This window comes from Balaenoptera musculus, chromosome 1, assembly GCF_009873245.2.
Source record: "Balaenoptera musculus isolate JJ_BM4_2016_0621 chromosome 1, mBalMus1.pri.v3, whole genome shotgun sequence".
NCBI classification, from domain to species: domain Eukaryota; kingdom Metazoa; phylum Chordata; class Mammalia; order Artiodactyla; family Balaenopteridae; genus Balaenoptera; species Balaenoptera musculus.
The window spans coordinates 22,864,916-22,881,091 of NC_045785.1; the positions used below are offsets into that span (position 1 = coordinate 22,864,916).

Genomic DNA, 16,176 nt, shown 5'->3' on the forward strand with positions numbered 1-16,176 from the left:
TTTTTTTTTTAAAAACCTCCCCTGGGGACTTCCCGGTGGTCCAGTGGCTAAGACTCTGCGCTCCCAATGCAGGGGGCCCAGGTTCGATCCCTGGTCAGGGAACTAGATCCCACATGCATGCCGCAACTAAGAGTTTGCATGCCACAACTAAAGATTCCGCATGCCGCAGCTAAGATGTGGCACAGATAGATAAATCCACGATGCAAGGAAGATCCCGCATGCTGCAACTAAAAAAAGATCCCCTGTGTTGCAACTAAGACTGGGCGCAGCCAAACAAACAAAACCTCCCATGGTTTATTCTGTTACTTTTAGAACTGATTTTTATGCTGCAGTCCTGATCCGTTTGGTATTTTGTAAAGTGTGAGGATCATAGTACCTGTATTCTGAAGAACCAGTGCTAAACTTGGTTGTTAAATAATCTGCTCAACCTATTGCACAGATGGGAAAGAACCCTGCCCACCGAAATACCTGTCTCCAAAACCTCTCCTCTTCTGGAGCTTGCTAACTCAGGGAGTGGCACCTCCTTCCAGGAAGGTGCCAAAGTTCCACCTTCACGCACCTCGTTCACACTGTCTTGTTGATTCTTCCTTCTAAATATTCACGAATCCATTCACTTCACTCCCACTTAGCTAAGCCAGTTCAGGCCTCGTCATATTGTTCACACATCAGGGCTTTAACATGCTGCTCCCCCTGCCTGCAACATGGCTGACTTCTTATTCAGGACTCAGACCTTCCTTGCCCACCTTCTCTCAAGTACCCCCCATCACTATGATATCACTTTATTTTTTCTTTCACAGCACTTGCTACACTCTGTAATTACCTCATTTATTCACTTGTTCACTGTCTTTCTCCTCCACTAGAACATAAGCTTCCTGGTATCATGGGCCACGATTTTTGGCTCCTGCTGTATCCCTGGCACTTCTGACAGTGCATTTCACATATCGGGTGTTCAAACTATTTACCGAATGAATAAGTGAATGAGTTCTCACCTGGATTACTTCAGTGGCCTCCTGCTTCTCCTTTTTTTCATGCTTCCCCGTGAGACATAGACTCAGGGAAATTGAGTGACATGTCAATTATTACTGAACAAAATCAAGGAGTCCTGAGAAAAGAGGGAGCTCAAGGCCAACTGTGGGGCCAGAGGAACTGGGGTTGACTGGCATGCTGACCAGACAGGGTCAGGGGACCTGGCTTCCGGTGCCAGCTTGCTTCCTGGTATGTGACCTTGAGCAGCTCACTTCCTCTCTCAGCATCTTCCTCTTCTGAAAAGTGGTGATATTAAAACCTCAATGACACAGGGAAGTTGTAAAAATCAAATGCAGGTACGTGTGGAAGTGCCCGTACACTGTAAAGGGTCAGGGACATAGGGCAAGCTTTCTTCCCTCTCAGAGGGTGCTAACTCACCTGCAGGTGGGCCCTCTGTCTTCCCATGATCTTCCTGCCTTCAGATGCAGGCAGATGCTGTGCCAGGACTGAGTCTCTCTTCTTCCACCATTTCCTCCAGCTGCCCAAGCTGGGCCCAGTGTCCTACCCATGGCATGGTACCTGCCAATAAGCATGGGGCCGGTGGGAGCTGCTGACAGCTTCCAGGTACCAGGGCAGAGATGCCTGGCACACACAGGTTAATGCAAGAACCTTTCTTCTGGGCATCGGTTTTTTTCCCTGAGGAAAGCAGGGTTAATTGGTGTCCCAAGACACCAGACAGTCATCAATATTACGACAGTGGCTGTAGGCAGTTGAAGGGTGGATGATTCCAGAAGACAACAGGGAGAGCCAGTCATGAAGCCTCAGGGCTTCAGGTGCACCCAAGCTTTGGTTTAGGAGGTCATGCCTGTTTGTCCTCCTTTGGTCTCCTGGAGCCAGAGTTCCTCCTTCAGCCATTTAAAAAGTATATTGTTTACTTAGTGGGCCAGAAGAGCTGTCCCAACTCCACAGAGAGATTATTCAGCCTGAAAATTAAAAACAATCTCCTGTACTTGCTAAGTAGGGAAGCGATGACCCATCTTAAGTCAGATTCCCTTTTGACATTGTTTTGCCTCAGGCTCCTTTCCTCTGCTGGCCTCATTAAATGTTGGTAATCCCTATGTTGGTCTTCAAAATTTAGGGAGACTTTACTTATCTAGGAATTTCTGATTATCTCTTTCTTTAGCGCCTCCCTTCTCCAAATTGTCCCCCCAAATTGCTGCCAGAGGGATTTTTCTGAAGCACAGTTCTGATCTTCTGGCTCAGAAATCTTTTGTTCCCTACTGCCAGTAGGGTGAAGTCCAAATTCCTTAGCTGGGAATCACACACTGCCACAATTCAGATTGTGATTTTGTGAAATTTTCAGCTTCAGATGGATTGACAGGATTTCAATATAAATTAAATCATAGAATATGTATCATTTATGATTAGGTTCAGAGAAAGCCCAAACACTAGGGGCTTAAATAAATAACACAGAAGCTTATTTCTCAAGTCCTCAGGTGGGCAGTCAGCGTTTCTGGGTCTCAGGGACCCAGGCTCCTTTGATCTTGTTGCTGTCCCATTCTCAACATGGTCAAAGATGGCTGTGAAAATTCCATGTTTGTATCCCAGCCAGGAGGATGGTGAAAGGCGAAGGAAAGGGTACAGGATGGATGCCAGCTATATTTTAAAGAGGTTCCTAAGAAATGGACACCTAGCACCTCTGCTTACATCACATGGGCCAGATCTTGTCAGCTGCAAGGGAGGCAGGGAAACAGTGTTTATTCCAGCCCACCATGTGCCCGCCTAAGAGTCATCAGTTTTAATTCTTAGCAGTAGAATGGTATTTGGGGAAAACGAGAAGATTCTGACATAAATGTTCTGCCTCTATAACTTAGTCTGGTCCCTTAGTCTGTAATGCTTGTCTCCCTCCCCTGCCTGAGAAAATATTATCATCCTTTAAAGCCCAACGTCAGCTCCAAGGACTTCCCTGGCGGTCCAGTGGTTAAGACTCCGCGCCCCCAATGCAGGGGCCATGACTTTGATCCCTGGTCGGGGAACTAAGATCCCTCATGCCACACGGAGCAGCCAAAAAAAAAAAAAAAAAAAAAATCAGCTCCAGACCCCCAGAGGTACTATTCCCGGGACACTCTGCACACCCCCGAGGTCTCTAACCGTGACGTGGTGTTAAGAACCTTCCTCCCACCTGTCTGCCCACTCTGAGTCTCTACCAGGGGCCCGATCCTTCTCCATGGCTGCAGGCTCATCACATCCCCTAAGCCCAACCCTGTGGAGTCCCCCTGCAGGAACTAATCCTAACTTTGACTCCTGTAGGCTTTGGGCAGCCTCCCGCTCCCTCTCAGGCTTTTTGCACTTTCCCACATTGACCATCTGCACAAATCATCCATCCCACTAACCTTGAGGATACAGAATGGGAGGGACTTGGGTGAGTTGGGGCTGATTCTGAGCCCAGGTGTACCAGGTGGCAAATCTTACCCAGAGGGCACCTGTAGACCTTTCCCAGCCCCAGGCTGAAGCCGAGTCCTTTTCTCCAGAGGACACACAAGATGCTCCTGAAGGCAAGAGGATGATGCCGGGGCCCAGGTATGTGCTGGCATGCAACTAGCCTTCAGAGCCAGTTTTCCACATCTCTCCACTGCCTAAAATCCCTCAGTGCCTCCCCCATGTCTTGGGGGCAAGTCCTGAGCCTTCCTGCTCTGACTGCGGCCCACTGTTCCCATCTCAGTCTTCATACTCCCCCCACGTCCTAGGCAGCAGCTATACTTGCCTGTGGGCAGTTCCCCGACTGCTAGGCTCTCCAGGGCCGCCAGACTCTCACGAGTGCTGTTGGCTTTGCTTGGTACACCTTCTCCTGCTGGGCCTTAAGATTGGCTGTGACCATACTTCCTCTGGGAGGCCTTCCTTAAACCCTCAGGCAGAGCTGCCGTGTCTCCACGGCCCTCCAACACCTCCGTATCAGCAGCCTCATGAGTATGCTGTGCACTAGGCTTAGCTACTTGCGGGCCAGCCCCACGTCACTCACGGGCAGCCCTGGCCTCAGGCACATGCTAGGCTCTCAGTAAGTTCCCCCGCAGTGAGGCTCTACAGCTCAGGGACAGAGGGCCAGATGATGAGGGAGACACCCCAAAGCCTCTAGTTCTTTGCTTTGAGTGAGTGGATCATGAAGCAAACACCAAAAACTCACATAGTGTCAAACTCTTCTCTTTGTCTGAATAAAGCTACTCATTTTTCAGGGCCCACTTTCCAGCTTCACCTCAGGGAGGCCTAGGACAGGACCTTGGTTAGGCGCTCACAGCACCTCACGCGTGTCTTCTTTTGCACACTCATCACTATGGTAACTGTCGTGGGACCAGGGGTTGGACGCGGGGTTTCTCAACGGCGGCACTGTGGACATCTGGGCTGGATAAGCCCTTGCTGAGGGAGGCTGTGCCGTGCACTGCAGGATGCTGTAGCAGCATCACTGACCTCTGCTCACTGGGCACTAGCAGCACCCCCTCAATTATGATAACCACAGCGTCCCCTGGGGGTCAAATGAGCTCAGGTTGAGAACCACTGGTGTAACGTCTATCTCCCCAGTTAGAATGGAAGTTCCATGAGGCTGGTCCAGGCACCTGAGACCCCATTTCCTTGCTTTCTCAGCCTGGCATTCACTCCTCTGTGGAGCTGATCCTCCCCCTGTCCCAGATTGAGCCGAAGGCCACCTGAGATTGAGTCAAACTTTCCTTTTTAGAAGATTCTCCTCTGTGGGCTTGGAGGGCTTGAGGGCAGAGACCTGTTTTACTGGCTTTTGTACCTGCCAGCCCCGCCAAGGCTTTGCTTTCAGAGCGGTCAGGAAGTGATGGCTGGAGGACAGGTGAGGGTGGGCAAGGGGGGCTTCTAGTGCTGGGAGCTGGCAAGGGATGGTCCTTCTTATTAGGGGTGACTCCTATTGGTTTTTGTTTGTTTGGTTTTTTAGGGAGTTCGGACTTTATTAGATACCCGGAGGCTGGCCCCAGGGAAAGCCTTGGCTGGCCTCGCAGTTCTCCGACTCAGAAGTGACAGTGGGGAGAGGAGCGGCCTGCGGAAGGCGGAGGCCCCAACTGGGGGGCCGAAACCAGTCCTGCTGGTCCGCCTCCCCTCCCACGTGGTTCCGGCTCCTCTGGGATTATCACATCACATGGTGAGGATCTGCTTGGAAGACACGAAAGGCTGCATGGACGCTTCTAGGGCACGCTGGTAGTCCTGCAGTGGGGCCTCAGAGCAGGCAGGGGCCGTGAGCTGGCCTCGGTGGATGAGATCGCACAGCGTGAGGATCAGCTCCTTGAACTGGTCTGTGGGAGGTTGGAGGGTGTCAGACGGGGGAGCAACCGCAGGGCTCGGTGAGGGGACACGCGGGCTTCCCCTGCTGGCAGGAGCTGGTGCTGGGCTCCAGGGAAGCCTTGAGAGCCCTGGGCTCGGCCAGGGACACGGCGGCCGCTGCGGAGGCGGCCTGGTGCCCGCCTGTGCTCAGGACAGTGAGGGCCACGGCGGGGACAGAAGCACGGGGAGCAGCCCCAGGAGCTGACGGGCAGGCGGAGTGGTGGCTGTGATGGTTCGGCCCACAGAACCTGACTGGGTGTAACGGGGGGTCCTGAATGGTGGGAGGGCGGAATCACTCAGAGGGGCAGAAGCCGGAAGAGGCACGGGGAGGGGGTGGGTGGTGCCTGGCAGGCCAACAGATGTGCAACAGCGGAGCTCTGCTCAGGGAAAAGAGCCTTCCCTGAGAGCCCAGGCTCCCTCAGAACCGCACCAGCAGAAGCCACCAACGTCCCCTCCCGGGCTTGCCTCCCACTAAGGACCCAATATGGTAGAGGAAGATGAGAAGTGAAGGCCTTGGCTGAGAAGTACTTTTTCATAGACATCAATTCATTTAACATTCAAATCGAATTGTATCCCCTGCTTAAAACATTTCAGTGCTTCCCATTTCCCTTTAAGACCGAGGAGTCTGAGCTCCTTAAAGAGGATTATAAGGCCTTTCGTAATCTGGCCACAACGATGGGCTTTTACACATGCTATCTTCTTTGCTTAGAACACCCCCTTCAGACGACCACTTCCCTCCCCGCCCTCCCCGCCGCTGGGATAACTCCACGCCCTTCCTCAGCTCAGCCCGGGGGCGGTGGTGGTCACCATCTGGGGAGCCAGTCCTCCAGGAGGAGAAGAAGAGCAGTGCGCTGCCTCAGGTTTTGGAGGCAGAGAGGCTGTTCACGCCCTGGCTACACACCCCTCAGGTGGGGACGACTCGGGGCCAGCTACCTAGCTACTCTGAGCCTCTGTTTCCTCCTGTGTCAGACAGAGCTGACAATAGTTTAAACAATTATGACATTTAAACCGAGGCAGAGGTTAAGTAACTTGCCAATGTCCCACAGCTCACTCGGCAGAGCCCATAGCCAGTAATGGTGGAAGCAGGATTTGGGCCTGGGCAGGCCGGTTCCAGGGTCTGTTCCCTTTACTTGGCTGTCTTCCACGGCAGGCTTCCCCACTGTCAGCTCCTCAGGAGGGTGGCAGGGGATGCCTTGTTCAATATGGTGCCCCAAGGACTAGCCCACTTTGGTCCAATAACTATTTGCTGACTGCAGCTGTATTTAGAGACTGTTTTCCTTTATCCTGTTGTGGGCCTGGGCGTCCAATCACCTCTCCAGGGCTCAGAGTGGCTGGTCACTTCTGCAGTGGGCACTGCCCTCTCATGTGACCCTTGGTAATGGGGCCATCATTCACTTACCTGGACTGTGGTCCTTCTTCCACTGGGATAACCAAAAGCCCCGAAGTTTGAGATCCTTAAAAATGAGCAGACTCTGTGGACACAGGAAGGACATATTGGGGCTCTGAGGGCAAAAACTCCAGGCACTGCTTAAGGTATGGATTCCCCCAGGGCCGGGGGGCGCTGCCTGAGTTTAGACAACGGTGGTGTCCAGGCCCCTGTCTCCCGGCACTCCCCCGCCCCGCCCCACCAGCTTACCACAGAGGCGATGACAGGCTGCTTGGCCATCCCCCCATAGGTCACCATGGTTCCTCCAGGCCTGAAGGGTCCAGAGAGAAGAGAGTGGTCGCAGGTAGAGACAGAGCCCTTCTTGAACCAGTTACAATGCATCTATTCCAACCCTGGTTCCTAAACCTCGTTCTCAGAATCCCTGGGAAGGGTTCAAAAATACAGATTCCTAGGCCCGACCCAGACCTAATGAATTGGGAAGCAAAGCTCTATATTAAAAACGACAGAAAACAAACAAGCAAGCAAACACCCCCTGCAGACGACCTCTATGTCTAGCCAGGGTTGGGAGCCCAGAGTTAAGCTCCCAGTCAGGCTTTGCGGAAGAGCCGCAGAGAAAAATACTCCGCTGAGCAAAGCTCACAACCTGAGTCATGAGTGGAGCCAGAAGTAGATCGGGCCGGGCTCTACTCCACTGTCGGTATATGACGCTGGGCAACATGTCCACAGCGGGCCACACTGCCTCTCCTGTACACGCTCCAGTGAGACGACGCAGCTAAAGAACGGTGTGGACGGTGCAGAGGACAATGGCGATTGTCAGGACCTGCTGTCTGACACCCACACCCACCCCGGCGGTCAAACAGGAGAGGGGCTCATATAATTTTTAAAACGTAAGCTAGGACTTCACATGCCTGACTTAATCTGTGCTCCCCTCCCCACTCCCCTGGCTCTTTTAGGAGTTTGTTGATCAAGGATGACCCGAGATACATTTTGGGACAACACAAGGGAGGCTCTGTGAACTCCAGGATGGAAGAAGCTGCTGAGAGAGGCAGGTAACTCTCTGTGCCTGAGGCCGGGGGCCAGTCTGGTCTTTAGTTCCCTTCAACTGCCACCTGCTCTGGAAAGTAGCTCCTGCATGGTGAGGGGGCGAGCCCTCCCTCCGTGGACCTGCACTTCACTTGATCTAATCAGAATGGCTACCGTATACTGGGTGTTTACTATGTGCCAGGCACAGGTCAGAGCACTTCACATGTGCTGGCCAGTGAATCCTCACAGTAACCCCAAGGGAGGACTTTTATGACTCCTATTTCACAGATGAGAAAACTGGGGCCCACCTCTCATTTGTATAGTGCTGTGTACAGACCTCAGAGCCCCTTGGACTCACCTTCTGAGGCAGAAAGGGTTTATATCCCCCCATTTTACTGATGAAGAGACTGAGACCTGGATCGTTTTTCACATATTGCTTAACTTTTCATAGGTCCACAGCTAGTAAGCACGAGCCACGTGGGGATGGCAGTTGGCCTCGGAGGCTGCCCAGAGCAGGGCTGAAGAGGTACGCTCGGAGCCACAGCAACTTGGGCAAGCTGACGGCCCTCTCTGGGCCTCGTGTGGACGGGGATGGGAGCAGTACCCCTCACCTAGGCGACTGTGGAAGGGGTACATCATGCACTCTGCACAGTCTGGTGCATGGTAAACACTCTGTGATTGTGACTACAGCTCTCTGATCACATGACCCAAATTCCCATCCAGCCTGAGTTCTAGAGGGTTCCCTCAGTGTCTCAGCCATCTAGGTACCCTGTGGCTAGTGAGTGCTAGCAAATATGAGTTAACAAATGTTGGTGCTCTAGTTGGGAAGTGTCCTTTCAGGCGCCCTTCAATTTGAGAAGTTTATATTAAACGAAAAAAGAAGGAAAGGACATGCACTGTCAACATGTCATCCCCCTCTGTGGTGGGATGATAGGTAAGCTTTGTGCTTAATTTGTCCTTTGTACTTTTACATGCTTTCAAGATGTTTTGTAACAGCATGATGTTACCTTTAAAATTAGAATCTATTTTTAAAAGCTAATAAAACATTTAAAAGCTAATAAGCTAGGACTAAGTGACTTTTTCAGATGCCCCTAGGTTATGAATCCTTACCCGTTCCCCTATCACAGAGCGCCCAGCAGTCTACTTCTGGGGTCCCTAGGAGAACAGAGCCGGATGGTCATCTGTAAAGGAGGAGGCTGAGAAAGGGCGGGCCCAGGTAACTAGGACATGACGTGGGTCCCATCTTCCTACTCCGGATCGTGCTGACCTAGCCTTGGCCTGCACTGGCCACTGGGACTCGGTCACTCGGTGGTCCTCCTGGCTAAATCCCGGGAGGACGCCTTTGTGCACTGGACCCGCAGGGCCGAGGGACTTACGCCAAGTGCCGCAGCAGCTCCGTGGAGCTTTTCCCGCCGACACAGTTGAGAGCAAGCTGAGGCTGGGGCACGTCCTGGAAAAGAAGGGACCTGCAGTGAGTGAGCTACCCCTCTGTGGTGGGGTTTGAAGCTTGCTATAAACAGCACTTCCCTGGCCCAAGGGCTGTGTCAGGAAGGAGCGAAGAAAGTGGGACAGTCATGCCTTTCAGTGCTGTCTGGGAAGGGCCTTTTCTTTACCAGCTTAATCCTGTTATCTGTTTTAGGATTTTGTTCAAAACTCACCTCCTCTGGGAATGAACAGACAAAGGGCACCTATGTTCTGTTTTGACGGACTTCATTTCCCCCTCTTCTCAGCACTTACAACTCAGTTTATATTAGATGTGCTGACCTACTGCTTCAGAAATGTTCTCAAGAGGCACGTGTTCTCAAGCAAGTGTGTGTCCGGTCCTTCCAGGGTTCAGTGACAAGAGGCTGAGATGTGGTTCTGTCACTTACTAGGTGTGCTGGGCAGGGTTAAGGGGCTTTGAGTTTAGAGAGGCCTGGGACCAGCCCGACTCCACCACTTATGACTGTGTGGTCTCAGTGAAGTCCTTTCTTTTTTTCCAAGTCTTCGTTTTCTCACCTATAAAATAGATAGCACCTACTTTGTAGAGCTTTTGTGGGGATTATCAGATAAAATATACGGCAGATGCTTTGGAAATGTGACTTCTTTTCTTTCTCTTCCCTCCTGTGCCTCAGTTACCTCAGCTCTCTCCCAGCTCTGAGATTCACTTCGGCTGTGTGGGCTGATGTAGTCCACCACTAACGTTCAAAACTGCCAATCATACAGGGTTTCCTAAACCTTGTCTGTCTCTCCTGCCCCCTCACAGCCCCGGGCACTTAATGCATGCTTTTCCCTGGCTGAGGGAATGGGCTTTATCCTTCCATGAAAAGAGACAAAGGGAGGATTTTGGAGACGAATGGGGCCAGTGCCAGCTTTTCCAATTCAAGTGAATTTCTTTCTTCAGGGAGTTGGGCCTGGAATGGAGGTGCAATGTCCCTCATCACTGGTACCTTAAAGAAGTTTTTCATCTCATGTTTTCTTAGTTCCTCTTCTGTGACAACATGATGGGCCCCCAGATTCTTCAGTCTGTCGGTCAGCTTCTGGATGTCAGGTCTGGAAACCAAACACAATTCAAGGTCCTCGGTCATATCTGCTCACTTTCTCCACGGAAGGCTCCCAGGACCCCTCTGCCACAGCTGTGAGAACCCGAGCTTCTCTTTGTGGGAAGCTAAGCTGGGCCTGGCCACCAGTCTCATCACATGCCGGCATCTCTTGGCCTCAGTTTCCTCACTGGCATGAGAGAGCACTGGAAGGTTTCTACTGCTCCTGTCAGCCCAAGGACGCTAGAAACTATCTGGGCTCAGGGAGGAGTCATTTCACTTCCTGATTTCTTCTACTGAAACGCCAAACTCTGCTTCCTTTCCCCCTCTTTTCAAGGGGCTCTTCAGAGTGTTGTGCAAACACACTCCAGTCCAGGAGTGGCTCTGAGCCTCTTTACCAAGGCAAACAGAACAATTTTTTTGTTAGCACAACTGAGGGGATGGGGAACTGAAGCGAGTATCAGTTCTCCTGCCAAGGCTGGGCTTCCCTGAAGAGACACAACCACGTGCTTGGATGGTGAGGCTTAAGGAAGTTGGATGATATGATGGAGAGAGAACAAACTGGGAAACTAAGTTTGTCATTGGTTTGCTGTGTCTTCCTGAGCAAGTGGCTTCCTCTCTCTGATGACAAACCTGCCCCATCTCCTTTACGTCTGTATTTAGTGCACTTCAAAGTATCACACAAATGCAAGGGAAACAAGGGCTCTGGGTTAGTCAGTTCACAGAAAGAATAACACAGCTTAAAACATTCCCAAATGTGAACTGTGGTTTTAAAAACATGAAGTTTATCACAAGTCAAGAGTCTCAGAAACTCTTAGCTGTTCACTAAGGGCCTTCTCCTTCCTGCCCTCCCTTTACATTTCAGATTCATTCATCCTATAGCCAAAAGCCACTGGACTTCAGTGCTGGTGGCTGACTCAGCTATAAGCCAGCTCCTGCCCACAGGAAAGGAAGACCGCTTACGCAAGGGCGCCACCTGGTGGAAACATGGGCACCCGCGGGTGGCAGGCGGAAAGGCCCAAGTGGTGTGCTGGGATCAGGCCTTCCCACGCACCTGTCTCGGACCACGTTGATGGTCCTCAGTCCCAGGGCTGCGGCGATCTGGATGACTGCTTGCCCCACTCCACTGTTGGATGCATTCTGGATGACAGAATCCCCTGTGGAGCCAGGAAGAGACTCAAGTTGAGACCTGTAATAAGTCAAGGGCTTCCAGCCTAGGATCCTATTATAGGGCCAGAGGTGGAGTCCTCAGACTCTGAAGGGACCCAGGACCTGGCTGCTGAGCCTTCTCAGTCCTTGGACTGTTGTTCACTCTTCTCCCGTGCCCCACAAACCTCTACAACACCCATGAAGCCTGCCAGGATTCAGCAACTCAAGAGTTCACACTGGATGCAACTTAGACCCTGCTGTGTAAATGATTTTGCATCCTTCATCATCCTCCCAATTTTTATGTCCTCAAGTCTCTGCTTAGGTTATTTCTTTGGCTGGCAATGTTTTCCTCTTTCCGTCTCCCTTCGTTTTCAAATCCTATATATCCTTTGAAGGACAGCTCGAGTGTGGCTTCCTACATGAAGCCTTCCCAGATTCTTCCCCCGTGCACTCCCACAGCACTCTGTGGCCGTCTCTGTTAATGGTCACGGTCAGCCCTGACTTATACTTGGTTGTTATCTCAGTCCATTTCTATCAACAGGCTGCAGCTTCTCGAGGGGAAGATGCACTGCCTCAAAATGGGATTAGAGCTGCACTGGAGAAACTGGCAGCCCCTGAGACAGGGACCTCCAGATAGTCTGTGGTCAAAGCCGGGTCTAACTTTGGACTTAGCCAACGGGGGAGGCCGCGGGCCATGCTGGGAAAAGCATGGGCTCTGGAACGAGACATACTGGGGTGTGAGTCCCAGCTTCTCCACTGACTGTAACGGAAAGTGAATGGGGCGGGATAAGTCCTGACCTCTTTGAACCTCAGTTTCTCCCCCATAAAACAGGAGCCCTAGAAGCACCCACCGGGGTGCTCCTCATTAGAGCCCAGTGCTGTTGTGTCCGGGAAGGGGCTCTGTTCCCCTGAAATGCTATCTGGGTTTTGAGAGGCAGCAGGGATCTCGTGATAGAGACAGAGGACTTTCTGGAAGAAGGCCCATCCTCCTTAGCTAGGGTCAGCCTACAGATCGTCACCCATCAGTGGGTTATGAAATCAACCTAGTGGGTGGCAAGCTTTTTTTTTTTTTTTTAAAGTTAAAATCAAGGAAAATAGAATAAAAAAATAGTGGAGTGCATCATACATAGTGAGGGTAAATATTATTCCATAAAACTTTGGTTTTCATTACATATATATTCATATACGTCTATGTACTGGATGACAATTTAAAGTGTAATTCTTACTATGGGTCAAGATCACACGTTTCACACCAGCCCTGGGGCAGGAAAGTGGAGAGATACACCATGGGCATTTGAGGTGGGTGGTGTCAGAATAGCCTGATGTGACGACCACAGCTGCAGCCCAAATCAGAGGGGGTCTGAGGGGAGAGGATGCAGGCGACCAAAACATCTGCTGCACTGGGACTTGAGCAAAGGTCCCTGATCACACCTGCTGGCTTTCTGCACTTAAAGAGACCTAGGGCTGCTCTGCCACAGCTGGGAGAACCGGCATTTGTCTCTGCAGGAAGCTGGGACTGGTTTTCAGCCAGGCTTACGCAGAGCTGCCACCGAAGGTGATCACACTCCGGCATCTCTTCACCTCAGTTTCCTCGTCGGCATGACAGAGCTGGACTGCGTGATCTCTAGGGCCCCTGCCAGCTCCTGCATATGCGTGGTGTGTGGGGTAACCCTCCAACCACGGGGGACGGGAGTTGGTGGGTAACTGGCCCAGCCTCCTGTCACTTGCAGGTTAATTCTGAGGAGGGTTCTGTGAGGGTCTGTGGAGGGTCCCCAGCAGGACTGGGCCCCGGTTGCCCACGGCAGGATCAGCTTTCGCTGGCTCTTCCTCCTTCCCTGTCCCTGTCCCCAGTCCCTCACTCCTGCTTCCTGGGGTCACCTCCCCAGCGAACTGTCGGCCCCCAGTTCTTTTCTTAGGCTCTGCTTTCAGGGGAACCTGGAATAAAACACCTGGCTTTGTCGTTTCCTTGCTGAGTGATCTCATGCCAATAATTTACCTTTCTGGACCTCAGTTTCCTCATTTATAAAAAGGGAGAATGATAACAGCAGTACACCTTTACTGTGCTGTATGCCAGGCCCTGTGCTAAGTGTCACACGGCATGTTTCAGTGAGCCCTCAGAACCCCTTACTCTCCATTTCACGGATGAAAAGTCTGATGATTTGAGAGGTCAGTTCCCAGTTAGTGAGGCGAAGCTGGGGTTCAGACCCGTGCTGTGGACCTCGTTGCACTGCTCTGACGTCCAGTGCATTTGACGGGGCAATGCATGGAAAGGCACGTATGTGGGCTGGAAAGTGCTCTGGCAGTGCTGAGTGGAAAGACTAACACTAAGTTCAGCATTTTATTGAAAACACAGGGACTGTGTCTATGTTGTCTGGCTTTGTAGCCCCAGAGCTCAGCACAGCTCCATACAATTTTGCTGAATGACAGAATTCCATCCCAAGCTCTAGGGAATGTGACCCTTCAGCGGTTTTCTAGGGTGTGCTCCTCATGAGGTTTCAGCATGTTTTCCAGGATCCAAGCTAACATCTTTCCATGTAAAGCAACACCACCACCCAGGTTGGGGCCGCCTTCCTCGCAGGTAAGTTCCCAGGCCTCAGGGTCGGGACATGGGTCACACCCCAGTCAGGAGTGCCCGGCCTGCCCACCCACTGCGGTTCCTACCTGGCCGCAGCCGCTCAAAGTCCATCAGCATCCGGTAGGCCGTACAGGGATTGACGCCCAGGGTGGCAGCGCTCTGAAGAGGGATGTCACTCGGAACCGAGATGAGCGCTTCCTCGCTGAAAACAGCCTCGGTCCGCCAGGTTCCTAAGAAGGGGGAGGCCAGGGGAGTAAGGAAGGACCCCCTCCATGCCCAGCCCCACTCCCCCTCCTCAGTGGACGGGCATCGAGGACAGCGGACTTCAGTAATACTTGGAGAAAAAGGAAAATCCCAAAGCCTTTTCAAATGTCTGAGTCCTCATGATAATTACGTTAGGGAGACTGTGTCATTCCCACATCAGTGACCAGTAGATTTAGTTAGTGTCACACAGCAGGTGGCTGAGGATCTCAAACTACTGGGCTCTGAGGGTGAGACAGCAACATCATTACCAGCGCAAGAGAAGCTGAGAAAGCCCCATTTTCCCACTCGGCCCTCATTCTCACCTAAGGCAGGGTGACTCGGGTGGTATTATGGAAAAAAGCATGAAAGCCAAAGTCAGAGGCCGAGGTGTGGTACCTGGCTTTGCTGGTCTGCTAGTCTGAGCACAGCACTAAGTCACTGAGATTTGGTTTTTCTAATATGTAGATGACACTGGCAAGAAGAGCCTTGACTGGCCTCCCCCAAGAACTGTTGCACAGATCAAACGAGATATGGGAAGTGAAAACAATCCTGTAAACTGGAAAAAAATGCTCATTAACCCCCAGCCCACATTCCAGTTCTAGACAAAAGAATAATAAAATGTCCAATTTAAAGTCCTCACTCAACAGGGCAGGAACTGAGGCTGTGACTTGCCCCGTCGCCCAGCTCCCCGGGCTGCCCACTTCCATCTGCAGATACTCATCCGGCACCGGCTGTGAGCCAGGCCCCTCCAACAACGACACAGTCCTTACATTCACAGCGCGCTCACTCCAGTGGAGCAGAACAGGTGAGACACGAACAAGCAAGTACAAGAATTCTAAGTTATACAGAGAGAGAGAGAGAGAGGAGAGAATTACTTTAGATGGGAGTCAGGGACAGCTTCTCTGAGGAGGCGACAGGCTAAGAGTTGAAGGATAGAGATGCAGCCTCTCAGAATCCACAAAGAACATTCCAGTGGAGGAAGAAGCATGTGCAGAGACTCTGAGGCAGGACAGATATAGGAATGGAGCAGGAAGAATGCACACTGGAGGGGAGAGAATGGTGGGAAGAGTGGCTGGAGACATGGCTGACGTGGCACAGGCTGGACGGACGTCACACAGACTTTCATGATCTTGACTCACAGTAACCGTGTGTTACAGTCTAACTCAGTACATGTACATACATAAACACATGTACACATACATGGATTCATAACAGAAGCCGAAGTTTCATGGAACTATACTTACCCTACTCTATGTGATGTACTGTTATTTTCTATTCTATTCTGACCAACTTTAACAAAAGAAAAATTCTGTTTGCAACCCACTGGATTGATTTCGCTAATGGGTCACAGCCTGCAGTCTGAAAAACATAAGGGCTCAGGGTCATGGCATAAAGAACGGATTTTATTTTAGTGAATAGGAAGCTTTAATTTTTTCTTATTTATTTATTTATTTATTTTTTGGCCGCACTGCACGGCATGCGGGATCTTAATTCCCCAACCAGGGCTCGAACCCATGCTCCCTGCAGCAGAAGCGCAGAGTCTTAACCACTGGACTGGCAGGGAAGTCCCAGGAAGCGTCCAGGAAGCTTCTAATTTTAGAGAAGTCTGAGGTGATTGGATTTATGCTTTAAGATCACTTTGTTGCTGCGTGGAAAAGACTGTGGCGGGGGGGGGAGGGGTTGCGGGGGCGGGCAGAGTGGGAACAGGGAGGCCGATCAGGGGGCTTCCGGAGGGGCCCAGATGCGAGGTGATGGTTGCCTAGACTTTGGCAGTGGGGATGAGGAAAAGTAGATGGATTCGAGTTATGTTTTGAAGATAGAATCAACAGGATTTGATGAGCATTGGGTGACAGGTCGTCACCTGTGCAGGCGGGATCCTGTATAAAGCACAGTCAGACAGATGCAGATTCAAGCCCTGGCTTGCCGCGCACTTGCTAAGTCACCTCAGGGAAATGACTTGGAGCCTTGTTGGCTTGGTG

The 16,176-nt window shown here is 51.6% G+C and overlaps 1 protein-coding gene across 2 annotated transcripts in view; it reads right to left on the minus strand.

Annotated features, from left to right (window-relative positions):
* Positions 1-2,357: 2,357 nt before the first annotated feature.
* Positions 2,358-16,176, minus strand: part of MECR (mitochondrial trans-2-enoyl-CoA reductase) — a 31,776-nt gene continuing 17,957 nt past the window's right edge. For both annotated transcript variants that reach the window (XM_036833609.1, XM_036833617.1), the window contains 7 exons: positions 14,041-14,184; positions 11,285-11,387; positions 10,141-10,243; positions 9,088-9,161; positions 6,938-6,998; positions 6,701-6,773; positions 2,358-5,273 (listed from right to left, as the gene is read on the minus strand). In XM_036833609.1, the coding sequence (XP_036689504.1) occupies positions 5,116-5,273; positions 6,701-6,773; positions 6,938-6,998; positions 9,088-9,161; positions 10,141-10,243; positions 11,285-11,387; positions 14,041-14,184 (716 nt within the window). In that variant the 3' untranslated portion in view covers positions 2,358-5,115. The remainder of the gene's footprint in view (positions 5,274-6,700; positions 6,774-6,937; positions 6,999-9,087; positions 9,162-10,140; positions 10,244-11,284; positions 11,388-14,040; positions 14,185-16,176) is intronic.